General features: G+C 43.7%; 1 protein-coding gene across 11 annotated transcripts in view; it reads right to left on the bottom strand.

Annotated features, from left to right (window-relative positions):
* NTRK3 (neurotrophic receptor tyrosine kinase 3) overlaps positions 1-26,918 on the bottom strand; it is a 390,942-nt gene that overhangs the window by 159,518 nt on the left and 204,506 nt on the right. For all 11 annotated transcript variants that reach the window (XM_026448340.1, XM_026448342.1, XM_026448338.1 and 8 more), the window contains one exon: positions 377-565. In XM_026448340.1, coding sequence (XP_026304125.1) covers positions 377-565 — 189 coding nt within the window. The remainder of the gene's footprint in view (positions 1-376; positions 566-26,918) is intronic.

The following is a 26,918-nucleotide window of genomic DNA, read 5'->3' on the forward strand; positions in this document are numbered from 1 at the left end:
GGGGCTGCTGTCTAAACAGAGTCAGGTTATGTTTCCTAGTTACATAGGCCAGGTCTAGAGAGAAGAACAGCCTCGCTGTGTCTCCTGCCTTATTGGGAGCACTTCTCAGCACCAAGGGTCCTGCTGAGCTCAGGTGAAGAAAAGAGGGAAGCAGATTCAGATCCACAGCCCACCCCCTTCCCAGAGGACTCTGGTCCCGGGGACTCCTGGCTCAGGCTATTCTTCAAGTTTTGAGACAAACAGGGAGGGTCTCTTAGAAAGTGGGAGATTGGCAGGTAGTAGGTCACACTAGAAGGTTCCAGAACCCCAGGTACATGGTCTATCACCAACCACCCTCCCCTCCCCAGGAGGGAGAGCATTCCATCCCAGTACTTACACGTGTCTGGCTTGTGGCAGTTGTGTCCCTGACGGAAGTACTGGGGGTTCTCAATGACAGGGATGCGGGTCATGCCGATGACCACAGTGTCGGGCCCAGCGTCCAGCGACGAGGGTGTGGTGATGCCGTGGTTGATGTGGTGCAGTGGGCTGGCTGAGTCTTCCTCACCGCTGATGACAGCCACGGGACCTGCACACACCAAGAGAGATGCAGGACCTGGTGACGTCACATCCGGCCAGTTCCCAGCCCCATCCAGAGACCACCCCCAACTACTGTTCCCATCACAAACATTTTCTTTTTTTTTTCTTTTGGTGGGTGTGTTATATATATATATATAGAGAGAGAGAGAGAGAGAGAGAGAGAGAGATTGAGATTCAGTTGTTTGAGTTTGGGTTTCTGGTATATTTTAGATATTAACCCCTTATCAGATATACATGGCTTACAATTTTTTTTCCATTCTATAGGTTGCCTTTCTTTTTTTCTTTTTAATGAGATAGAGTCTCACTTCATCACCCAGGCTGGAAGGCAGTGGTACAGTCTCGGCTCACTGCAACCTCTGCCTCCTGGACTCAAGCTATTCTCGTGCCTCATCCTCTCAAGTAGCTGGGATTACAGGTGCCTGCCACCATGCCTGGCTAATTTTTGTATTTTTAGTAGAGACAGGATTTTACCATGTTGTCCAGGCTGGTCTCAAACTAATGACCTCAAGTGATCCACCCACCTTAGCCTCCCAAAGTGCTAGGATTACAGGTGTGAGTCACCACACCTGGCCCACATTTTCTTTATTAGCAAAATCCACTGGAATAGTATTCCTCGAACGCTCTGCATTCTGAATTCAGAGAACCATCCTAAATTCTCTTTCTTGATAATTACTCACCCATCAAACCATGGAAACAGCTGCAAAATCAAAGTAAATTTAAATCACCGTGGCATAAATTACTTTCACTTTCTCCCAAGTCCAAATTAGTTCAAAATAAGAGTTTTAAATACATTTATTTTCTTATGTAGCAACAATAGGATTTTAAAAATGACCTAGCAGTAGTGTACACCCTGCCCTTCCTCTTCTAGGGAGCTTTAACAATGGCTGATGCTGGATTTCATCCCCAAGGGTTCTGATTCCATTGGTCTGGGAGTGCGAGCTGGACATCAGATTGTGAGAGCTCCCCAAGTGAGTCACATCTTAATCAGGATCAAGAATCTCTGATGAGTGGCTCAAAGACCCAGAGCCTCTCCAGCTGGCCACCAGATTCCCAGGGGAGTATCCTGTAGCTTTTACTGCACTCAGCCATCAACCCTCCCTTGTTCACAAGGAGATAAGCCCATTGTGGGCCTGGACCTAACCTGAGCCAAGTTTCACAAATGACAGTAACAAAGCTGCATCATGATCTCCATACCAGCAGCTGGGTCACCTGTCCCACTCTTGAAATATCCACATTGAGCCAATGGCTTCAAAGAACATCATTTGTGTCTTTACCAACCCCAGCTTCACTCTGGCTTCTTTCTCACCCAAAGAAGAAATCCAGTAAGGACATACAGTTACTCAAAAAGCCTGAGATGGCAAAGATAATTAATGCTGCAGTCTTGGTAGAAGAATTATTCTGTTTGGTACCATGGTTCTCCCATACATACAAATAAAACTCCTGTAAAGTGAATTAGCTGTGACTGTTTGTGGCTTCATATAACTGGCATTTTAAATGGCTGCTTTGCTAGACTCACAGTCCCCAGACAAAGTGCCTGCTGTGATTCAGTTTTGCAGCTTGAACAATATTTCCACTGCAGAAATCCATTACATCTTACTGAAGTTTATGGAGAGAATATTTCCCATCAAATAGCAAGGTGAAGCATCAATGAGGCAGAACTAAATGGGAGACTGGTAAATGCAAACGGAGGCCCCTGAATTCCACTCCATCAGCACAGACAGGCTTATTCCAATCCATGACAAATGTCTGACTGTGTTTGGAGACCGTGTGGGAAAGTAACTGTAAGCGGTTGCCCAAATACTCGCAATAATCACTTGCCTTGCAATAAAGAAGACAGTTCCTGAAAATACCTTGTAAACTTTTTGAAAAACTTTACAGTGAATTCCAGTTAAACAAGGAAAACTAAGCACTGGTTTTTATCCCCTTTCCCTCCTCAAACACACACTAAACATTCCCTCTACTAAAATACAAAAAAAAAAAAAAAAAAATTCAAAAAATATGTGTGCCTACTATTCACAAGAACAAAGACTTATAATCAACCCAAATGTCCATCAGTGACAGACCGGATTAAGGAAATGTGGCACATATACACCATGGAATACTATGCAGCCATAAAAAAGGATGAGTTCATGTCCTTTGTAGGGACATAGATGCAGCTGGAAACCATCATTCTCAGCAGACTGTCACAAGAACAGAAAACCAAATACCGTATGTTCTCACTCATGGATGGGAATTGAACAATGAGATCACTTGGACACAGGAAGGGGATCATCACACACCAGGTCCTATTGTAGGAAGGTAGGGGGGAGGGATAGCATTAGGAGATATACCTAAAGTAAATGACGAGTTAATGGGTACAACACACCAACATGGCACATGTATACATATGTAACAAATCTTCATGTTGTGCACATGTACCCTAGAATTTAAAGTATAATAAAATACATATATATGTGTGTGTGCCCAAAGAGAAAGAGGAAGAGAGGTGATAAGAGAAAATAAGATAATTCAATAATATTTTGGAATTTAAAAAGTCAAAAGACGAAAGAGGCAAGAGAAGAGGAAAGAGTGGAAGAAGAGATGACCAACAGGACTGCAGGGGGATTATTTGCAGGCAGCCGATTCTGCTGGAAAGGATCACTACGTGAAAGGATAAGAGAGCCAGGAAGGCTGAGGTGGAGTGAGGCTCCAGGCAGGAACAAGGTGCCCCCACCATCACCTTGCTCCCCTCCCACAGGACTCTAGTGGTTTACCCAGAGACATTGAACCCAGAAGGCTCAGGGGAGGGCTGGGATGAGGCATGAAGCTGAACCCCTTCTTCCTGTAACCCTGCCTCCCCATCACCCCAATCTCATCTCATACCAGCACCCTGCAGGAGATTAGAGAATGCATCTCTGGATTAATTCTTTCAAAAAATACTTCTCGGTATGGACATTTGGGGATCTCCCAGTGGAAAGTCAAGTTCATTCTGTGATCATGCCACAGTGAAGCTTGCTGGTTGGCAAGCCCCACCCATGCACACAAGGCAGAATTGGACTAGCTTTCTAGGGGTCAATTCCTAAATATGAAGAAACAGTTCAGGATCACCAGGCACTTCAGCAAAGCTCCGGCATGGGAGAACACAAGACGAGTAGACAATCAGTGACCTGCAGGAAACAGAGGCAATGCAGGAAGCAGAAGAAGACTTTCTCAAAAAAAAAAAAAAAACACTAATATCCTCAGAGACGTCAGTGAAAACACTGCATCTATACAAGCAAGGCAATATTTAAAACGTGAACAATTAGAGGGTAGTGAAGAGTCCTTGGAAATTATGATCATCGAAATTTTAAAGTTAAAAAAGAGTGGAATATAAAGTCAAGAAATCTTCCAGAAAATTAAACAAAGAGGAAAGAGGTGGTAAATAAAAAAGGAAAGATAAGAAAATCAAAGGCTTGACAAAGAGATCCAACATCTAATTAAAAGAAATCCCAGAGAGAAAGAGAGAGACAGGGAAAATGAATATGAATAGAAGAGATGAATGGAAAACCAAAAAACTTATGGAAATTCACCCATATTACCCAGTTGCCAGCATAATTAACACAAGTGCACAAATATGAATGTATGTGCACATACACACACACACACACACACATATATATATATCAAGGCACACAATTACATAATGCCAGAGCCCTGGGGATAAAGAGAAGATGCTAAGAGCTTCCAGGCAGGAGGGATACATTTATAAAGGAACAATGAACAGAAAGACAATGGAATCATTCTTTATAACAATACCACTATTGTTATTGTACAGAGCAATTCCTCCAACATTTGGATGGGCAACTTTTCAACCTGGAAGTCTACACCTAAAAAAAAAAAAATCAATCCGCTGTAAGAGCAAAATAAAATTGTTTACAAATGTGTAAAAAATTGCCTTGCTTGTCCCCATCTTAGGATGCATCAGGAAGAGGGATGTCAGCAAAACAAGGGGCAAGCAAGGAAAAGAGGAAGCTGGGGATTTAGTATCATCCCCAGTCTCAAGCCACAGCGCTATGGGAAGGAAGTGTCTGGAGGGAGAGGTTACAGAATACAATGATGAAGGCAGGATCCATGTCCAGGCTGTCTTGTTTACTCCAAAGCTCACAAGCCTTCACCGCAACTACAGACTACCTGCTTTATTAGAATTGTAGACCACGGAATGCAGGAAGACACAAAGACCACATGCAACAGAAGTTACGCCTCTAACCCGCCCCTTTCTGTTCTCAGCATTATAGGATGTGGATGGTTATAGTGACATGGAGGAAGGACACAGAAGAGGGAGAAGTTTAAGAAGATACCCCATTGAGACTTAAACCTTTTGTGAAAGGCTATTCCTTTGAATCTGCTCACATACAGTCCATAGATAGCAAGTAGTCAACGGAATGTTCCAAGGTCCTGAGATCTAAAACAGTCTCTACCTTCTCTACAGTATATGAGGATTTGAAAAAGCTGGGGTAAGATCCACAGATGGAAGGGTTCTGCCACAGACTCCCAAGCCATGGGAAGGAATAAGATCACCCAGGAAGACCTGATAGAGATAAAAGAAAAAAGCCAAACATTAGAGCCCTGGGGACCCCAATACTTAAAATGTAGGCATCGGAAGGAGAGCAAGGAAAAAGAGAACTGCCAGAGACGTAGAAGGAAACCAGAAAAGGATACTGTCTTAGAATTCAAAGGAGGAGGCCAGGCACATTGGCTTATGCCTGTAATCCCAGCACTTTGGGAGGTCAAGGTGGGTAGATCATATGAGGTCAGGCTTTTGAGACCAGCCTGGCCAATATGGTGAAACCCAGTCTCTACTAAAAATACAAAAATTAGCTGGGTTTGTTGGTGCATGCCTGTGATCCCAGCTACTCAGGAGGCTGAGGCAGGAGAATCGCTTGAACCTGGGAGGCGGAGGTTGCAGTGAGCTGAGATGGCACCACTGCACTACAGCCTGGCAACAGAGCAAGACCCCCTCTCAAAAAAAAAAAAAAAGAAAGAAAAGAAAAGAAAAGAAAAGAAAGCATTCAAAGGCGGAGAGTGTCTAGAAGTTCAAGAGACACACACACTGAGGACATATAGGATTAAGCCTGAAAATGAGCCACTGTGTTGGAAAATGTGGAGGTGACCTTAATGAGAGAAGTTTCCATGGAATGTTAAGGAAAAGTCAAATTATAGTGAGTTGAGGAGTTAGTTGGAGAAATCCTGATCATTGTAATAAATTTTATTATTGAATACTTCCTACACATCAGGCTCTGTAAAGGTAATTAATCTTATAATGCTTCTGTGACATTGGTACCATTATTTTCCCCATTTTAAAGATGGGGGCATTACAGCATAGAGCAGTGACCTGCCCGAGGACAAATGCCTAGCAAAGAAGTGGTGATGCTGGAATTCAAACTCATAGTCTGGCCCTGGAGCCTGTGCTCATAACACTCCGCCAGTACTGCCTCCCTGAAAGTGCAGACTGTGAGTGAAATAATTTGTGCAAAGGGATACTTGATCAATTCTGGTATATTATCCTTCTCATAAGCAGCTGCCTTCTATTGCAGTTTCCCAAGACCCTTTTTAAAGATGTTCCTCTTGACCCTTGAGAATTGGGACAGGAGTCACCTCATTAGACTCACCCACATAGATTACAGATAACTCATCATATCTTCTTCCAAGCACTGCTGAATGTTCCTATTAAGCTATATCCATAGCAGGAAAGAGCGTTGCACCATCAAAGTCTTGTCCCATTCCCAAGGCCCTCTTACTCACCTTCGCTCTTCCACAAACTACATTTCTTAAAAGAAAACCCAATAAAAAGCACATAGGCTCATCACTTCAAAGGAAGTAAGAGGAGTCCTCTGCAACTTGCCCCTGCCTGCTTGTGTCTGAGTCCAGCAGGGCTCCTTATAGGGCTATGGCTGGCACTGGGTCAAGACAAGTCTTTCTTGGACAGGGCTGTTCTGGGTATGTAGCAGCCCTAGACCTGGGCATGAAAAGCCAGTCTCAGCTTCATCAGCCACAACAAATACACCACTCTGCAGAGGATGCTGATCATGAGGGAGGTTGTGCACGGATGGGGGCATGGGGTAGATGGGAAATCTCTGCACCTTTTACTTGATTTTGCTGTGAACCTAAAATCACTCTAAAAATAAAGTCTAATAAAACAAAAATTTTTAAATATAAAAAAAAAAAAGGTCACTCTCCCCACCACACACATACACACACACATTTCTGAACATCCCTTGTGGTGATGGAGCTGTGCCAAGTTGAGAACCACTGATAGAGACACCAACATGTTATTCCATGAAACTCTGGCCAGTCCCCACACCACTTACCTCAGGGGAAAACTTACACACCTGTAGCCCCTCTAGGGGAGGAAACATTTGTTCTCACCATAAGAACCACAGTGAAGATTGTTCTCACCTTAATAACCACAGTGAAGAATTTGTTAAGATACTGAAGGAGGGACAAGTAATAGGGAGAAAAATATCTCAGCTGTCTGGACAGCTTTCTTCTATTTTCTTGAAGCTGCTGAGGTGGATGGCAGGTCAAGAGGAGTCAGGCTTTGATGTCTACTGAGCCCTCAACACACACACACACATACACACACACAGCCCGCCTACTACCTGTTATTGGCCTCTCTGCTGTCACTAATCCATTCCCAATTACACAATTACTTTGTTATGCAACACTAATAATCAAAGAGAAGAGAAACATTCTCATAGCCTTTCTAGTAAATGCAAGCTTTAGAGAGAGACCCTCAAGGGAACAGAGGTTTGCACAGACTCTCAACATCATTTTATTCTCTTCTAAAATTGGTGCCTTATTTTTTTCTTCAGATCCATGGTAGGTTTTATTCTTCTAGCCATACCTTAATAGAACCATCGGATAATTGGAGAAACTCAATGGCCCTGACAGGTGTCTTTCCCCACAGGACGGTCCATACTGTCTGTCCAGAGGCTTTTCCTCCCCTCCCTGTTCTTCCACAGGGGAAAAATGAGGGTGTAGAGCAAGGAATGGCTCCAATTTACATAAATGGTTTATTCCAAGGTGGGATTCAGGTTCCCAGATGTTTGAAATGCTTGTTCCCCAGTGCCGTGCAGAAATAGCACTTGAATATAAATTTAATTTCCTCAGCAAGGCCATTTTTATACTTTCTGCAGAAAGGATATACCCACCAGCAGTATTGTCACGAGAGCACACTGAACAAAGGAGACACTGTCATTTATACCCTGACACATCCACCCTCCTGCTGTGTCCAGTTTCCATTGGCTGGAATGGGACCTCACATTCTGTATTTGTCCTGATTGGCTAGCAACTTAGAACTTTTTTAAAAAGAGGCAAAGGCAGAGGAGAACAAAGGAAGCAGGAAGTAAATTGTGAAATGCTGAGAAAGGTAAAAACACCTTCAGATAAGGAAGAGGAACAGGCTATGACCTAATGCTTGCTTGGACCAGTATAAGCATGCCAGGGCAAATATTTAGGCTAAATTGTGGGAGCTAAGAACATAAAGTACATTGATTTCTTTATTTTGGCTAGCAGATACTTAAGAATGTTAGCACAGGTCTTTGAATAACGCTTCTAAGAGAAGTTACTATTTATTCCTAGTTAGATGGGGAGGAAAGTGTTTGAAGAGGAATCTCTACTTTACTTTTTACACAGAGAAAGCAAAACTCTCTGATGGCAACAGTGGAGAGGGAACTTCACTGCAGTAGTACGAGCTTCCACCCAGGTGGGCTGAGCCCCAGTCCCAAGAGAGGAGCCTGGGACAACAAGTCACCACGAAGACCTGTGGGTCCACCACTATTCTGCAGAAGCCTCTGGTGACTCCAGGGAAAGTTTTTTTCAAGGTTCAAAATGCAGAAACAGAGGGGGAAAGAGGTGGGTCACAAAAAGTGAAGGAGGAAAAAGGAGCGGCCTCCCAGGGAATGCACTGACACATCAATACTCACTCCCTCTTTCAGATCGGGGAAAGACTGCCTTGGAATCATTTTCTCCAATACCCTACCATTGGCTCTAAAATTCCGTTCTCTTCCAGCAATTCTCTGACTTACAGAGCATTGACAATTCTCAGAAATGTGGCTCCAAGAAAATCCAACCACTGGTCCAACCCTAGGGTATTTGCCCAGCCAACATGTAGAAGTGGTTCTTCTCCAAATTCCAAATGAGTGACAGAGCCCCAAGGATGCTAGGATCCCTGTGGTTTACAACAAAAGGGAAGATGGAGGGGAAACAAAACTGACATTAATTAAATATCAGCTACATGCCAGATATATTGCTGGGCACTTTGTTCTCATCTCATTTGATCCTTAACAACTACCATTATTCTCATTTAATCAATAACGAAACCGATCCTCAAATAAGTTTAAGTCATTTTCAAAAATCACCTAGTCAGGAAGTGGTGGAACCTGTATTTGAAGCCATCTTTGTTTGACTCCAAAGTTCTGCCTCTTCCCACCAAACTATCCATTTTCTCAACAGTATAGCTGACACCAAGTATTTTTCACAAACAGAGTGCTTGGTGTGAATACATGAGCCTATATACAGAAGGCGAGATGCCAGCTCCCCATGATTGGGGCTAAATCAGTGCATCTAGGGATGGACTGCCAAATATTTTCAGGGTTGGACCAGCCCACATAAAATAGCTCTGGGCTGACAAGTCCAACAGATAGACTTAAATTGTACAATTCCAATGCCAGAATCGATTTCTGTACTCCTTCCTTTACACTTGTACTTCCTTCCAGAGTAGGGTTGGGGGGCAGTAATCTCATTTCCCAACTCAGAAAGCCCTCATGGGAGCTGTGGTAAGCATGACTGATATTTATTGAGTATATCCAGGCACTCACTAGGACTGCAGTTTTGTGGACCACCTTGAAGTTAAACAGTATCCCCATCACTTTCTTTGGAATGAAAAGTGAGCAGAAGTGAGGATGCATCACTCCCACATGGAAGCTTGAAGATCCAGTGTGACTTGTCATATTCCCTTTTTCTTGGGTTGGCATTTGTGGAAGCATGAAGCAGAACTCCACTCAGCCCCAGTCCCTCAGTGAGGCCAACTTAGATGCAAGGGCTCCCGCCAACACCTGGTGCAGCCATGGTGATGTACAAAATGCAGCACCATTGTTTTAAGCAGTTGTGATTGGTGGGGGTGCTGTCTATCACATCTCCACATTTACCAATGGCACTTTAATTTCTTCATTCAGACACCTTGCATGCTTCACACCATCTTCAGCAAGTCTCCACAGAAGTCTCTCATGCAAAAAAAAAAAAAAAGGGCTTGTCGTCCTCAATGATATAATCAATTTTAAAATGTCTCCTCCCCACTCTCTGTCCCAAAGTTGAGCTCAAATCTTCAGTTCCATAGAGTCAGATCATGACCACCTAGATCTGACTTGGGTAGCAGAGGCAAATAAGCCTGCATGGGTCTCATGCCTTTTTAATGTGTCAGAATGAAGCAAACAAGCCAAACTTTGGATTAAGAAATGATTTTTTTAAAACCTCAACCTTTTCCTACTGATAGAAATCAAACACTGACATGTCCCTGGTGGGCAAGAGCTTCGCATCAACAAATCTGGGAGCAGGATCTCATAAAATGGAATAAGTGGAAGCACAACAAACACAATTAAAAATCCAGCCATGCTCAGAGAGGGATTCCATTTACTGTCTCATAAAAAGAGCCTGGTCCTCAGAGGCAAACAAACGAAAATCAATTTCTTAATTTTTATTGGCAGATGTGGGACAGAGGCCAAGTGAACACGGGCTGTGCTCAAGAGCAGACCTGGGTACTAGTCATGGCCTTCTGTTCCTAGACCCGTTCCTCTGGGCCCTCCCCTCTCTGCCTCCTCCAGCTTCCAGACAGACTCTGCCCTCTGTGGTCTCCAGGGCACATGGGGTCCTGCAGGCAGCTCAGCAAGGCATGCCCTCCACACTTCTCCCCTCCTCTCCCTGAATCATTTCCCAAAAGATAAGCTTTATTCTCTGGCTCGAATTCCCTCCCAGCCTCTTACAGGAACCAAAGGCGTTGTTCATGCCTCGTAGCATTCATAGCTTGGAGGTATCACTTGGCGATTGAAAATGATGTTGCTCATCATCCAGCCCAAGAACACGCACTAAAGGAAAGGGAAGGCAGGATAGGTATTCAGACTTGGCTTCCCTTACCTCCCTTAATCATCACGACAACCCTGGGAGTAGATCCTCTTATCCCTGGTGATGTAGTTGAGGAAATTAAAGCTCAAGGTTTCATAATTTGTCCAAGTTTACACAGTTAATAAATGGTAAACAGATCCACACCTATCTGACTTCAAAGTCTGGGCCCATTTCACTGCAGCACCATGCTGCCTCACCATCCAGTACTGTTTTTCTAACAATAGGACAAGTCAGCCACATTCTCCTTCCCACTCCCAACCTTTACTCTCTTGAAATTCATTTGTAAGAGAACTGGCTTTGTTTAGGAGAGAAGCCCATGGCATTTCCAGGAAACTTCAAACCCACAACTGTGGCACAAGGATGTAGCTGTCAGGGGCAACCAGAAATTTATAGCACAGGAATGGCCAGCAGCAAGGGGTCTGAGAATGTCAAGACTTCTCCAAAGACTCTTTGTACAGACAGTATTTCAGACCATCCCAGGCATCAACAGGAAGTGGGTAGTTACCTTCTGATGGCACATATAAGATGACTGGAATACAAAATGCAAAATGCTGGGTTTTTGGTCCAAGGCCCCATAAAGAGATTATAGTTCAAATTTCAACACGTCTAAATTCAGTTCTAGCCACTATGGCTAGCTAGTGTTACCTCACAATAGAGACCTTTATTTTCCCTAAAGATGTATCTGTAACTTTCCCCCAACTTCCTGGGGACTTTTGAAGACTGGGAGGAAATATCCCTTGCGGTCCTGCAGTGCCACGTTGAATCGCTACAGTCCTCATGCCTTTGCACACTCACATCATGTCCCTTTTGGTACTTGCAAGATCTGATTTCAACACCAAGACCAAGAGAATGAGAACCCAAATTCCTGAGGGCTAAGCCCAAATGCCTCTGACTTTACAGAGGTCACAAGAGGGAAATCTAATACCTAAAACCCCCCTAGGTGATCCCAGATGGCTTCAATATGAAGTTCTTTCAAATTAAAGTGAGGCATAATGAGTTAGAAGAGAGAGAGAGAACTGATGCAGAGAAGAAGAAAATCCTTTTCTGGAGGAACCTGGGGTCTTATAGGCACTGGCTGTATAAGACTTCCTAACTAGATACGTCACCCATAGTTGCATGGGTCTCATACACTGCTGGGGTATCCAGGGTATATCTGAAGAAAACCCTTTTCCCAGTATTTCTAACTACACATGGAGTGATATCATGGCATGTCTTCACCCCCAGAAAAGTCAGAGTGATGATGTGAAATACCTGTGCAGTAAAACACAATAATAATAGCTGAGGTCTGCTATCACTTGTTGACCAACACTGGTCACTTGTTGGCACTGTACTGGGCTCTGTGTGATCCTGTCCAATGCTCACAGTGGCTCAGTGAAGTGGGTCCTATAATTAGAATCAGAGCAGTTAAGCAGTCAGCCTGAGGTCACACAGCTAGTAGGTAGCAGTGTTATGATTCTGACTGGAACTGTGGGATTCCAAAGTCTATGTCCTTTTTTTTGAGACAGAGTCTTGCTCTGTCGCTCAGGCTGGAGTGCAGTGACACGATCTTGGCTCACTGCAAGCTCCACCTCCTGGGTTCACATCATTCTCCTGCCTCAGCTTCCTGAGTAGCTGGGACTACAGGCACCTGCCACCACGCCTGGCAAATTTTTTTGTATTTTTAGTAGAGACGGGGTTTCACCGTGTTGGCCAGGATGGTCTCGATCTCCTGACCTCATGATCTGCCCGCTTCAGCCTCCCAAACTGCTGAGATTACAGGTGTGAGCCACCACGCCTGGCCCAAGTCTATGTTCTTAATCCCACCCCCGTTCACCCCCTGCCACCACCTCAACCTACATAATCATATGGCCCAAAAGCACTAGGCCTAGAATGAACACACTTCTGAACTAGAATGCAACTAAATCAAAGATGCTGAAATAAGGCCTGAATATACAGTTAGTGAGAAACCACGAAAGTCCAATGTCTTCTTCCAGGTCATTCTGAGATTGTGAACTCAATCCCATGCCCTGAGAATCCTGTGTGCTCACACTCAGCTCACCCTGGGCTTGACACAGACCCTATCATCTTATATCAGACAAAAAGGTATTTTTCCCCTTTATTAGAAAATATTTGCTGCAGCACCATGCTGAGTTTGACAACCCCTGAAGGTACTTCTGCTGGGGGCTGTGTGTGTCCTGCAGGACCACAGGCCCTGCCTTTGCATAGGGGATGGACTATTGCAGGTGCTTCTGGCCTCCTGTGGCCTCTTGCCTACTGCTCACTGGACCAGGCGTTGGCACCTGCCCATCTTAGCTGGCACATCTCCTAGGCCCAGGTCTCTATTGAGGCACAGAGTTGCCTCCAACTAGAATAGTACGTTCAAGTCTCAGGACTTACAATAGGAGTCTGCCGCCTCGTATGTGGCAAGGATATCTTGTGGACAAGTCACAGAGCAGTCCTATGGCATTTCACTTCTGGAAGTTGTGCCATTACCCAGTGTTATAATTTTCATCAGAAATGTACACCCATAAAAAACCATAAGGAGCCTACCTGCATTTGAACCCATCCTGCTGTTGATTGTCTTGGGGTCAACGCTGGCCCATCTCCTTACTTATCCCAATTCAAGCTTCTCAGCTGGTCCCAAAATTCTCTAGATCATAAATCCCTACAAGGCAAGGACTCTATCCTGGATATCTCTGAATTTCGTTGAGTCCCTAGTAAAGTCCCTTTAAGAGAGCAGGCAATTACAAAATATATGCTACCCAAGTGCTACCCCAAACATCGGTAAGCATTGTCTCCCCAAAGATATGAGCTTCCTAGAGCTGCCATAACAACTACAACAAAACACAAACTAGGTGACTTAAAACAACAGAGTTATTCTGTAGTTATTCTGGAGGCTAGCAGTTGGAAATCAAGGTACCAGCCAGGTCATGGTCCCTGAGACTCTGGATAGAATCCCTCCTTGCCTCCACCAAGCTTCTGGTGGTGGCTGACAATCTTTGTCATTCCTTGGCTTGTTAATGCATCACTCTGACCTCTGTCATCATGTGGCCTTCTCCTCTCATCGCATGGCATCTTCCTCTTTGTGTGTGTCCGTTTCTGTGTCTCTTCTCCTCTTTTTATAAGGCCCTCAGTCAAATTAGATCAAGGGCTCACTCTATTCCTGTATCATTTCATCTTAACTTAAATCTTAATTCCATCTGCAAAGAGGCTATTTCCAAATAAGGTCACATTAACAGGTACTAGTGATTAAGACTTCAACATATCTTTTTGCAGGACACAATTCAACCCACAGCACTATGTCTCCCATATGCCTAACCTTCAGCACGCAGGTTGGAGCATCAGTGGCAGGCACAGGGGATGAAACAGCATTAAAAGGATGGAAATAGATGTGGAGGAACCTCAGGCTCCGGGTGAATTAGGAGTTCAATCTATGGGCATTTAATCTCCCAAGAGCAGCTCCCCAGGAATTGTAGCAATATGTCCCCTCTAGAATCCTTGAAAGTGACCTACAGACTATAGTCCATGATTCATGCCACACCTCCGAGACTGGCCTTTCCTGCCCATGTGCTCACCAAATACCACCTCCTGTGCTGGGCATCGAGCTAGGGACTAGAAAAGGGGAGAAAAAAGATACAACCCCAGCCTGAACAGGTCACCAGGTCTACAGGTGAGACACACAAATAAACCAACAGAGATGACACATGGGAAGCGCACCATGTTACAGGTGCACTCAGGACATGAGGCAGCACCTGAGACGGTCATACAGAGGAAGACAGAGAGGAAGGCAGTGCAGGGAAGGACGCCTCACCTGGCAAACACATTAGCCTGGAGCTCCATCTACCCACACCCTTCATCCTTGTCCCACCTGAGAGGACTTGTCTAGCCTCCTGTTCCACAGATCCTCTCTTTTTTCTCAGGGCATCACCTTCATGGCACCTTGAACCTTGGCTGCTGTCTCTTCTCCCCATATACCTGGACAGCAGCCGAGCAAGGGCCCCAGTAGCTTCTATTAATCTCTTGGCTCACTCATCCCTTTCACAGACATGCCATAAAAATGATATAAGCATTTCATTCGAACAGCGCTGCAGCAGGAATGGCGAGGGTACAGAGGGTCGATTGATTTCCAGCATGTGCAGGTATAAACGCAACACCAAAATCAATTGAAATAACACCGCATCAGTTCTGTGATCTCTTCCCTTGTACGGCACACTTTATATACTGTAGTTCATGCTCCTGTCTACACACCTGCCCTGGCCGCCCTGCAGCGGCTCCGTGGGCAAGGCTGACAGCTGATACCCACAGGGCCATGTGCTCTAAGAAGCCCCTTCAGTCACACAGGGAAAGGCAATCAGGTTCCACGCACGCCCACCAGCAGACCCTCATAAACGTGCCGGAAATCTCACGTGCACTCCCTGAACAAGAATGTGTATGAACTCACACGTGAACTAGCACCACTTGGCTGCTCATTGAACAGGTATGTAAGGAGACTTACTGGTGTGCATTTCTTTATAATTTTATGCCTTCTTTCATCTCATCAGATAAAATATTTCCATAAGTGATGTATATAATATACTTATGTGTAATATACCCAGGAATATTGAACACCCAAACAGAATACCCCAAAAAGGGGTGGTGAGGTAGATGGTGGGGAGATTCCATAGTAGTGAGTTAGCCCTGGTACCAAGGGAAAAAAAAATCCAAAGATCTCATCTGAAAATGCATAAATGCATATTTTTTTTGCAATTTCATGACTTCTTACAATCAGTTTATAGTATTATTCTTGTACTGACATCTAGATCTGTTTATATTATTACACCGGCCAATTCATTAAACCTCTCAGCTTCACGGTACCTCCTCATCAAAAGCCCGTTTCTTCATGCATCCATTAACCTAAAAATGATTCAGGTGAGACATTGAAGCCTGCCAAAAAGGGAGTATTTCCTCATTCAGTTCAGCGATGTCTGGTTGTATTAAAAGGAGGGTGACCACACATCCTGATTTGCCCAGGACAGTCTGTTTACTTTTATCTGTTGTTCCAGCATCATCATTAACAGAGCCCCCTTTGGTTTGGATGAAAGATGATGTAGTAAGCCTAATAAAAAGCAACTTAGGCCTCCTGTGTGTGGGAGTGGAAGGTGGAGAAAAGATAGTCATGGGTGGAATCACCTGCTGTTTTGAACTCCAGACACTAGTGATGCAGTATCACAAGTAAAGCAGTGAACCACCCAAGCCAACATGCCTCCATCCTAATCTCCTAAACTCCCTTTGAGGCAGTCTATAGAGGGGCCTAGCATGTATCCTCAGAATATCCATATAGGACTGTCCTTCCTAGGCAGTCAATAAATATCATTTGATGACAACGATGCAGCCATTGATTTTCCACTCCCTCTTCTCCCTCTGTTCACTTGTCCCAGCCCCCTTCCTCAGGGTATAGGTCAATCAATCTTAGGCCATCTTGATCTACTTGGAAAGCTTAACTGTCATGAAGCTAAACCACTTGTCCTCTGGCTCCAGTCTCTTAGAGAAATTAGTGCCAATGGAAGTGTCAGTATCAATTTCATAATGTTATTGGATGAAGGCAAGGCTGGGCAAAGTCCCCTACTCCTGATGGGCTATCAAAGTGATGAGGATTATGGGTAAGGAGACAGACAGCTCTGACAGGAGAGGCAATGACTCAAGAGCAGTTAGACTGACAAGACTATCTTTGAGCCCCATCACTTACTGCTGACACGGGTACATTCCCCACAGAGATTTTGAATGTGGGATGCAGGTTTCTCCTGGTGTCTCCGGGGGTAACTGGAGAGCCTGGAGGCTTGCAAAGCAGCCTTTGACCCTACACCTCTCCCAGGAGGATCTGAACAAAGGGTTCCAACACAGCATCAGGATTTTGCTCTCATGATGGGAAGACTGAATATCTGGCCCCTCCTTTTCCTTTCCTCCTTTTTCCTGCCTTCTAAAGAAAATGTCAAGATAAAATGTAGGCTATGTATTTAAATTTAATTCCTTTGCAGAGTCAGGGGAAGACTTAGGATTATTAAAATGAAAATCAAGATCTTATAAAAGTCAAACCATCTTAGCAGGAAAGGAGATTTATCCTGGAAGGCAAGAGCAACAGATGGATGCCACAAGGGTCCCGAGTTCTAATCCAAGCCTTACCCCAGCACTGCTGTAAATATAACTGTATGCAATCAGGAAGGTGTCACCTTATTTCTATGAGGCTTCAAGTTCCTCCTGTAAGGTCAACCATAACCTCCCGCTACCCTACAACACTATGGAAATGAAATGCCAGCAGTGTCAAGGGCAACAGAGGAATCAAAGAAGGATATATTTTAAGACCTGGTGAGGTATGTAGAAATTGCTTTTCTTCTGTGCTTGATAGAAGATGCACAGAAGCAATCCTGGAGCTAAGAATGCAGTGCAAGGCGGTGGTGAAGAGATAGAAAAGCAAGTCTCGTCTCCTGCTCAAATGGACCGCATGCAAGAGGCATGGAAGTGATGCTTCGAATACTTACATAGTGTGCCCAGTCTATTTTAAGTCCTTAACAGTTTATTTCTCCTGGTTTTCATCAGTTTATGTTCCCAGGGCAGCAGGCATAATTTTGAGCCTGTGAGGTTACAGCTATTTAAGCAGGTTTGCTTTATTATTTTTTAATTGCTTAACAATATTGTTCTTTGGTGTTCTATTAAAAACCCCACAGTGTTTTATAATGAAATTTAAAATTCATGTAATTTTAAAGTGTCCACTACAGAATGGTGTGTGTGTTTATGGGGTTTGCTAACGCTAATATTAATTAGCTGATCCTGACACTGACCTAAGCGTTTAAGCTAAGCAAAATGATATATGGAAAAGATCAGTATGTAGCAATCCTTATCTGAATATTGTCAACCCTGGCCAAGAGGCTGTTGTCAGTATTATCTGAAACTGCTGACTTTCCAAACACACACAGAACATTGGCCTAATATGCAAATGTGTGAATCGGGGGATTCCTCCCAAGGTGCCTTTAAATAGCAGGCCCTTAAAGACACCATGGTGCAGCTGGGGGTATTTTAAGATCATTAACCAATTGAAAGAGAGGTTGGGAGCAGAGAAACTTGAAGTGTTAGAAGTTTCTGCTAATCGAAGATGGTTCAGAATCAATGATTATGCATCTCTGGAACTGCCAGAGAAAGCTACAGGAAAGCATTAGACAGTGAACAAGTTTTACTAGGCACACACTTGGCATTGTCCTCCTGACGCTCATAGATGCAAAACTTCACACTCAACAATTTTGGAAACATATCTGTTAGGAAACCTTGAATGGGCTATTGATTATTTTCACATAATAGTATCTTTGTTGAAGGCACTGGCCTTCATTAAAACAACAATTTGCCCCAGATTTTTTTTTAATGCAGTTAAGCACCAATAATATAAACAAGAGAACTACCAAAGAGAAGTAAAGAAAGTGTCAATATAATATCAGGATTTTCTTCATTGTCCTTCCCTATTGTTGGCATGAATTCAAAGGCACATGTGTCTTTGCTATAGCAGAAAACTGGACTTTTACAGGTGGGATTTCAACAAGATGCTTCTCAAAGTCACTACATTACAATCCTAAAGCTAATAAATGGCATTTATTTTAAAAATGGATGACTTCTAATGGGCCTGGGTACCATTCCCATCTTGGTCTGGGCTCACAGCATATTTATATATGGAATGTTTTCTACTTCAGGTATTAGACATGTATCTTTTTAAAGTTTAGTTAGGTAGATCGAGTAATCAATAGATACTGTGTGTGTGTGTGTGTGCGCGCGTGTGTATAGAAAGCATAGTTGAGTAGTATACACACTCACACACACAAATAACACAGAGTATTTATGGAAAATCCACTCGTGGATCAGGCTGTGCTTTTCTGTGCTAATTTAATAGAACTACTATTTGATGAGTATATACCATAGCCAAAATTGCCCCCAAGCAATTGATAATTAGCTCATTTAACCTTTGCAAACTTGAAACGATCACTTCCATTTCACAGACAAAAAAAATTGAGGCTCAAAACTATTTTATTCACCTGCCAACTGTCTCTCAGCTAAGAAACGGTGAAAGTGGAATTCCAATCCAAGACCATGTAATCCATCCCAAGGCTTGTACTCATCCTACAATGTACTGCCTGCCACAAACCAATTTTAAGAAAATTTATGAAACAATATAATAAGAGAGCATATATAATATTTTCTATGGGTCTGTTGCAGAATTTTCATCAAATTTACTCTCTAATACTATTTAGGTGTGTCCTGATTCATAAACCTGTAAAATCTGGGTTTGACATTCAAAGACCACGGTCATCTAATTATTTCACCAACCACATCTCCTACCAGCAATTGAGTAAAAGTACATGTCTGCTGTTCCCCAAATACACAATCTACATTGCCACCTCTGCCACAGCTGTGCTGCAGCCCAAGACATATGCTTTGATGCCTACAACCCACCTGCCCAACCCTACACTTCCCAGGAACCAGCTCAATCCCCACTACTCCCTTGAAGTATTTCTTGAACCTAACTCTCCTCCTCTTTCTCCCCACTCCACCCACTCACACAGTTACTTCTTCCTCTAGATTCGTGCGGCTCTTCTGCAGATCAAGGTTTGCCTATTGCCTCTCTGTCTCTCGCTAGTGATTCTCTGCAACCCAAGAATAAGGCTTAACAGGGAAGGAACTTGTTCTGACTCTATACTTCTATTCCTCTTGACTAAGAAAAGGCAACAGTGTTTATCACAATGAGGAGCATGTCTCAGTCAAAAGCATCATTTCTACTGCTCTGTTAACTACCACCATCTTGGTCATGCCTCTTAACCTAAGTATTTGTTTCCTTATCTATAAATAGTGTTAAGAACAGTAACTCCCTCATCAGACTATTGTTAGGGTTAAATAAAATATTTAAGTAAAGCCCTTGGCATGGCATAAGTTCTCAGTAAATGTTAACTAAAAATAATTCTAGTAAAGGAACCAAAAAAAAAAAAAAAATAGTGGTTAGCTAACTCAAGAATTTTGCTGTTAATACTTTTAACCCCCATGATAATTACTGATTTAAGTGACAGGTTCTTATTTTAATATAGCCACTCATGACAGCATCTATATGCTCTAAAGTCTTCCAGTCCATGCTAGGGGATCAGAGCTAGCGAATGCTTCCTACCTCTCATCAAAGCAAGAGGACTTAATAATGCAAATAAGAAATGAGCTTTGTTAGATGTAGAGAAGAGGGCCATAATTGAAAGACTGGCTAACTCTTCTTGGTTACCATGGACTTTAGCCTGATTCTTTGCCTATCCAGGCATTTAGTAAGGACCCAATAAATGTTGAAGGACAGCACTGTTAACTATGTTCCCTAATTTCCATACCTAAAGGGGAAATGTATTATAGAATAAGTGATGTCATAAATATTTCCAGATGTTCATCTAAAATAGCTCCAAGAATAGTACAGGAGGTAGCCCGCACTCAACACAGGGATCCATCACCCCCTATCATGTCCTGGAGAGAGGCTGGGTGAGACACCAGCATGGCTGCCATTTCTTAATTTCCCAATAACATAGTGAAAACAGGAAGCTATGGCTCCAAGAGATGAGGTGACTTGCCTGAGCACACATGGCTAGAAAAGGGAAAGATCAGTTGGAACCCATGTTGGTCAGACCTAAAAGCCAATTCTCTAGTTTGGAGCAAGCACGCTATGACTCTAACTCCAACATGCTAAAGCTCATAGGCGTCTTTCAAAGAGGCATCCAGACATCTGCTGTCAGAGGTGTCAGGGGCTGCTATATCCAAGAGTGGAGACTTCCCTACAGCCATGCATTGTAAGATACTTTAAAGTTAGGTGTAATTAATGCTGATTGTAATCACTAGGAGTTAATAGATTTATTATAATAGTGAGCTAAAAATGGCTTATGCTAATAAATCAATGAGAAATGAGATGGAAAGTGAAAAATCTTTGGGTAATGGAGGTGGAGGGTGTCAGGGAGGGGAGTATATGTGCAGAAGTTTGCTAGCACATATGACAGGCCAAGGAGGTGCAGCAATGGAAATACTCACCCATCGAACAGGTTGTCACATTCCAGGTATTTTAGGAACAAGGAGCTGAAAATATTAAAAGACTTTGGGCCCAAGGGGTTATCTATCAGCTGATCAGTATGGAAGCCTTATTAGCTGCGTAACTTTAAATAAGTTGCTTAACTTCTTTGAGCCTTGGCTTCCTTATCTGGAAAACTGGGAGAATGAGCCTCCCCGCAAGAGTGTCTGTTTATCAGATTCTCAAGACATTTATTAGCAACCTACTATGTGCCAGACACTGTTTTAGGAGCTGGGGATACAATAGGAACAAAACAGAGCCTTTGTTTGGTGGCATTAACATTCTAAGGGGAGGGCAAGAGAATGTGGATAACTAAATCAATAAATATACGTTGTTTGTCTGGTGGTACTGGCAGTCACAAAGAAAGGTACAGCAGGGTAAGGGGGCAGAGAGTAATGAAGCTAATTTTATATAGGGTGGTCATAAGGGTTATAGGAGACCAGAGATTCAGATATGGGTACAAACAACTTATCAAAATGATATGCTATAGTTAGTGGAACCAGCAAAAATCAGAATATCATGTCCTTTGGCAATTTGCCTCAACTTCTCGTCCCTGAGACCAGGCTCTGACAAAAGGTACTGATTAGTTTGACACTACAGGAAGTTGATGGAAAGAAGGTTTGCTCTCTTCTCTGCCAAGGTAGATAGAATGTTCTGGGGTGCAAATCTAAGGGGAAAATAAAGCTGATAATTCAACATGTGGTGTTATGACTGGCTCCATCACCGTGAGCATTGAGCCCAGTTCAATATAAACCGGAGGCCATTATGGGCAAAAAGAAATGGGAGTAATAAAACCTGCCTCATTTGTTTGTACTGCCAGTTTTAGGCAATCAGTCAATCCAAAAAATATATTGAATGCCTATTGTGGGCAAACCATTAAATAAGAACATTAGTAACTGCCATTTGTTGGAAACTTAATATAAGGCATAGTGTTCTATATATCTACTGACCCAGTTCACAGCCACTTCCTCTATGAATTCTGACCGAAGTGTCCTCTGCTTTTGCCCATCTCCTGTCCCAGCCAGAATTCCTCATCCCTGGCATTCAACCCCACACATGCGCAATCCATCTTGACCTGCAGCTGGTTATAAGGTCTCGGGTGCCCTAACAGATGAGATGCAGGCTCCTTTACAGTAGAGACATCCCAGAGTTCATGTCTTGCAAAATGAGCAACTCAACAGGCATCCCATACAGTTAGACAGTTAGAATTAATTAAAGAACAGAAATAGCAAAATATAATAGCATGGCACCTCCTATTTCAGTTCTGGAGTTTCTGCAAAGCACTTGGTAGCTAACATTATGAGGGCAACTCCAGAGAGGAGGCGAAAATAATAGCAGCAAACATTCAACAAGTGCTTACTATGTTTCAGGCATTGTGCTCTTTGCATGTATTTATTTTTTCGTGATTCTTGCACTTCTATGAGAAAGGTACTCTTAACATCACGATTTTGCAGATGAGAAAACTGAGGTTCAGAGAGATGTAGATCTTTGCCCACACCAAGCAGGTAGAAATTAACAGAGCTGGGATTTCAACTCCTATGTGGCTAACCTCAGAGCCCAAACACACTTCCCCGTGCTTTACAAAGCCATGAACTGGCAGAAGGAAGCGGGAGGTGCTTTGTGTGAGGGTGTGGTGCATCCAGTGACCTTAGATTCTGGTAATGAATGCCAATCCCAGGCCTTGCAGTAGAGCCCCATGGCCTCAGCCTTCTGCAGAGGAACTCGAAGCTCTGTGCCAACAGTCTCTCTTCACCCTCCCTACCTCTCTATAGGAAAGAGATTAAAGAAGATCTGTGCCACTTAAAAAATTAAAGCAGGAGGAGTAGACAGATGGGGACATGTGGCTTCTTAGTGACCACATCCAAACAGTACCACTGGTGAATCATTGGCAGTTCTAGGAGAAAAAGCACTTCCCAATTTTTGGACTGGACTCAAACTCAGATTCTAATAATGCAATTTCATATGAACAACCAAATAACATATTTCCTGGAAATATGAAATATATTCATTCAATGACCCTTGAAAACATCATCATCATTATAATCTTCATCATCACAGTATCTCCTTAGATTTGCACAGCGCTTCATGGAGCCAAGCACTTTCACATTCACTGGCTCATTGCTTCCCTCTCCCAATCACTTTCTGACATAGATCAGGTAGGTGACAGCCGTCCTTTCAATCGGTGATGATACTAAGACCCAGTGAATTGCCCAAGTTCACTCAATCAACCAAACAATGTGAGAACCCAGGATTTCCAGTGTATCCACCCAATACTGAGGCACCAGCCCTCTCTGATTCCATGCTGCAAAATACCTAGACTGGGGAAGGAGGCATTTAAACAGGGCAGCCGCAAGGTTTTTAAAATCCAAAGTCAACGGTTTCCTCTCCTAGCAACTGGAACAGACTTAGAGTTCAGGTTTTTGCCTTGACAAAGAAAGGAGAATCAGACTGAAAGGGACTTATATCTTATCTTTCCCATTGTCACTACGATGAGCCAACCAAAGCCACTGGCAAGGAAAAGTGCCACGGCAGCAGGATGGCACTGCATGTAGGTTAAGGCATGACTTGTGGGCAAACTGGAGAGAAAGCAGGCAGAAGAAAGAAACAAAGGAGCATGGCAGGCCCCTGGGTTCTGCTGGTTAAGGCTCCTGGAGCTCTCAACTGAACAAATCAGTTAGGACAAGGTGGGTGAAGCATTATAAGCACAGACTCTTTTCATAATATATATATATATATTTATGTAGAATCTTGATCATATGGGAGAGTTGAAGAAATATGTGTATAAAATGGAAATAGAGCAAAATGTATGTCTTTTTATAGCCAATGATTCATGTAGAGTGATGGGCTTTAAATATTAATAATAAGTAATTTTTTAGGGCATAGGTTGGAGATGAAGGGAGATGATAAAATTTCTCTATTTTTTTGTTCATGGTCCAAATGTAGAAAATTAAGTACAGTAAATATTCTACCTATGGTTACCATTACTTATGTAGTTTATTATCTGCCTCAAGGGCCTTCGCTTCACTTGGGAACAAAGATGCTGCTTCAACTTGATGCTGAGATCATAATTTGGAGCTGAGAAGAAACCTGTTTCAAGAATTAAAATAATCTCACATGAATTTCAAATATGATAAAGAGACTGCATTTTCACAGAAATGTGCTGCTCACTCATTCCCTCCTTCCACAAATCCTTAGCATGGTTCCACATAGTCTGAGAGTCTCTGAGGCAAGAGAGCCTGTCGGGAAAACCCTCTGGCACTCTCTCAGTATCTCCCCATTGGGGTGACTCCACAGAGAGTCGAGAGCATGTTCCTCCTGGTTGGCTTAAGGTTGTGACACAGTCCCTTCTGATGATCATCCTCACATAAGCAATGACCTCGTTCATGTGGTATCAAGAACACAAAGAAATGTGTTCTGAGGGCACATCTGTAATCCTGGCACTTTGGGAGGCCGAGGTGGGCAGATCGCTTGAGATCAGGAGTTTGAGACCAGCCTGGGCAACATGGCGAAACCCCGTCTCTACTAAAAATACAAAAAATTAGCCGGACGTGGTGGTGGGCGCCTGTAATCCCAGCTACTCAGGAGGCTGAGGCAAGAGAATCACTGGAACCTAGGAGGCGGAGGTTGCGGTGAGCTGAGATTGCACCACTGCACTCCAGCCTGAGACAGAGCTAGACTCCCTCTAAAAAGAAAAAAAAGAAAAAGAAATGTGTCCTGAGAAAGAGAAAGGGTTGTTCTTTGAGTGTCTTGGCCAATCCCAGAAGGTGGAGGAACGGGAAGCTCCTGGTGACCTTCAAGGAGAGGGAAGGTCCTTCTACATTGCTATCGACTACAACCTCAGGGGAGCATCAGGGGAATATGGTCAGTGCCTCCCAGTGCCCTGCTCTGCCTCTAGGGGCTGTGAGCTGCCAGGACAACCCTGACTCCCACTTCCCACCAGCCAGGGCTGTACCCATGGCCTCTTGTTGAATACCTTTTGATCTGTTCCTAGTCCTTTGTCAAGCCTATTCAAAATGACTCCCAATATCTTTCTGAGGGAGGCGATTGCCCTCATTGCTCTCTTTTGTCTTTCTCTTCCTCTGCCTCTGATGATACGCTAGGAGATGCCTGCTGCCAGTGTGGGGCTGACACACCACTGACACAGTGAATCACTTGCAAAGGAAAAGGAAGGGCCAGGGACGGAGAGCCGAGCAGATGCCCAGACCCCAGAAGCCACGGGGTGACAAAGCTCACTCTCTCTGGGTGAGATCTCACTGGTTCTCCAAGCCCATCATTCTTCCTGGCAAGGGGAAGGCAAGAGCAGATGGCAGGAAGCACAGCTTGGGGCCTTGGACTTTGACAGGGTCAGGAGCAAGTGTGCAGGAACTCGGATTGCTTTGGCCAAAGGGGAAAGAGTCCAGAGTGGCAGGTAAGCACCAAGACTCTGATGTCAGACAGTTCTTGAGTTTAAATCCTGGTTTCTCCATTGACTAGATGAGAGCCCTTGGCGAGGTTACTTAACATCTCTCTCAGTTTTTTCACCAACCAAATGGTAATGATATGATAGCCGACTTCAAGGATTGTTTTGAGGGTTAAATGAATTAATATGTGAAAAGTGTTTGAAATTTATTAGGTTATTATCGTAAGTTGGACTGAATATCTTTCCTCCAAAGGTCAAAGGTTAGTGCAAGTCTTAGGTCAAACAGGAGAAGTTCTGTCTGTGGGTCTCTCTCCTTCCCAGAAAGACCCCTAGTATTGCCATGTTTCAACTTCTTTTCCCAAAATTCTGGCCCAAAGCACACCTAGCACCACTACCCTCCACTATGCCCCAATGCCCATTCATGAGAACAGAACTATCCAGCTAACCCAGCAGAAGGGCTCTTGAATACACAGATACATCCATCTCCATCTGCTGCATCCTCCCCTAACCTGCCCACAAGCCACACAGCTATAAGAGTCTGAAGCAGGGCCATGTTCAGGAAAGCAACTTAAGAGCTACATGTCAGATTCCAGAAATCTCAATGTCATTGCACATGGGATGATGATGAAGATGATAATTATCATAATGATGGAGGCAGTAAAAGGAGGACCTAGTTGTCAGTCAAGTGTCCACCTTCATTCTCCTCTGAGCCAGCAGAGAAAAATGTGGTACTCTAGCTTCTTCCAAAGATTTAGATGTTCACCATGAGCAGCAAGCTAATTGCAAAGCTGCAAGAAACATAGCAAGCCCACAGAAGGTGCCTGGCCCCTTTATTTCGCTCGCTCGCACGCGCGCGCACACACACACACATACACACACACACACACACACCCCTCTGGCTGTGGCCATTTAGAGCTCTCCCGGAAAAGAGAAAAATCTTCCAGCAGCAATGGCAAGCAGAGGGCAGGAGAGGGGCTTGTGCCACTCCAAGAATTTGATGAGCACCCGGTATCAACAGCATAAATAAGCCCTTTAATAAATTAGAGAGCTATTCATTTAAATGGATTCTGCTGTCCCTTCGGTGCCAGTTAATCTGTAATTCAGATAGATCAGTGATAGCTCTGCTGGGAGACAAGAGTCCAGAATATACAATGATTTTGTACCCCGAGCCAGGAGTTCACTTGGTAAGCAGTACACACATCCTACATGTTCATTTCATTGTTGCTCCTCTCTCACCTACAAACCCCTAGTTATAGGCACACACCTGAAACAAAATACACATTATTCCAGGCCCATATAAATATCCTCCATGCACGCTTCACCTCTGCACATGCTCCACCCATATTCAACTCTTTGCACAGCTCCAAACTCCCTGACAAGCACACCCAGGCACCTTAGCCAACACAGGACAAGGAACATGACACCAGGAACTTTGCACCATTTTCCAAAACACCCACCATGTGTGCAGTGAGAGCTGCTTCTACCCAGAACTATGGTTGGGGGATGAAGAGGACACTAGGTGTTACAAGCTAAATTGTGACCTCCCCCTAAAATTTATATGTTAACGTTATAACACCCAGGGCCTCAAAATGTAACTGGACTTGGAGAAAAGGTCTTTAAGCGGGTAACTAGGCTAAAATGAGGTCATTAGGGCAAGCCCTAATCCAACATCACTGGTGTCCTTCTTAGAAGAAAAGGAATTTAGGACCAGACAGACACAAAGGGAAG

Source organism: Piliocolobus tephrosceles, chromosome 6 (genome assembly GCF_002776525.5).
Source record: "Piliocolobus tephrosceles isolate RC106 chromosome 6, ASM277652v3, whole genome shotgun sequence".
Taxonomy (NCBI): Eukaryota; Metazoa; Chordata; class Mammalia; order Primates; family Cercopithecidae; genus Piliocolobus; species Piliocolobus tephrosceles.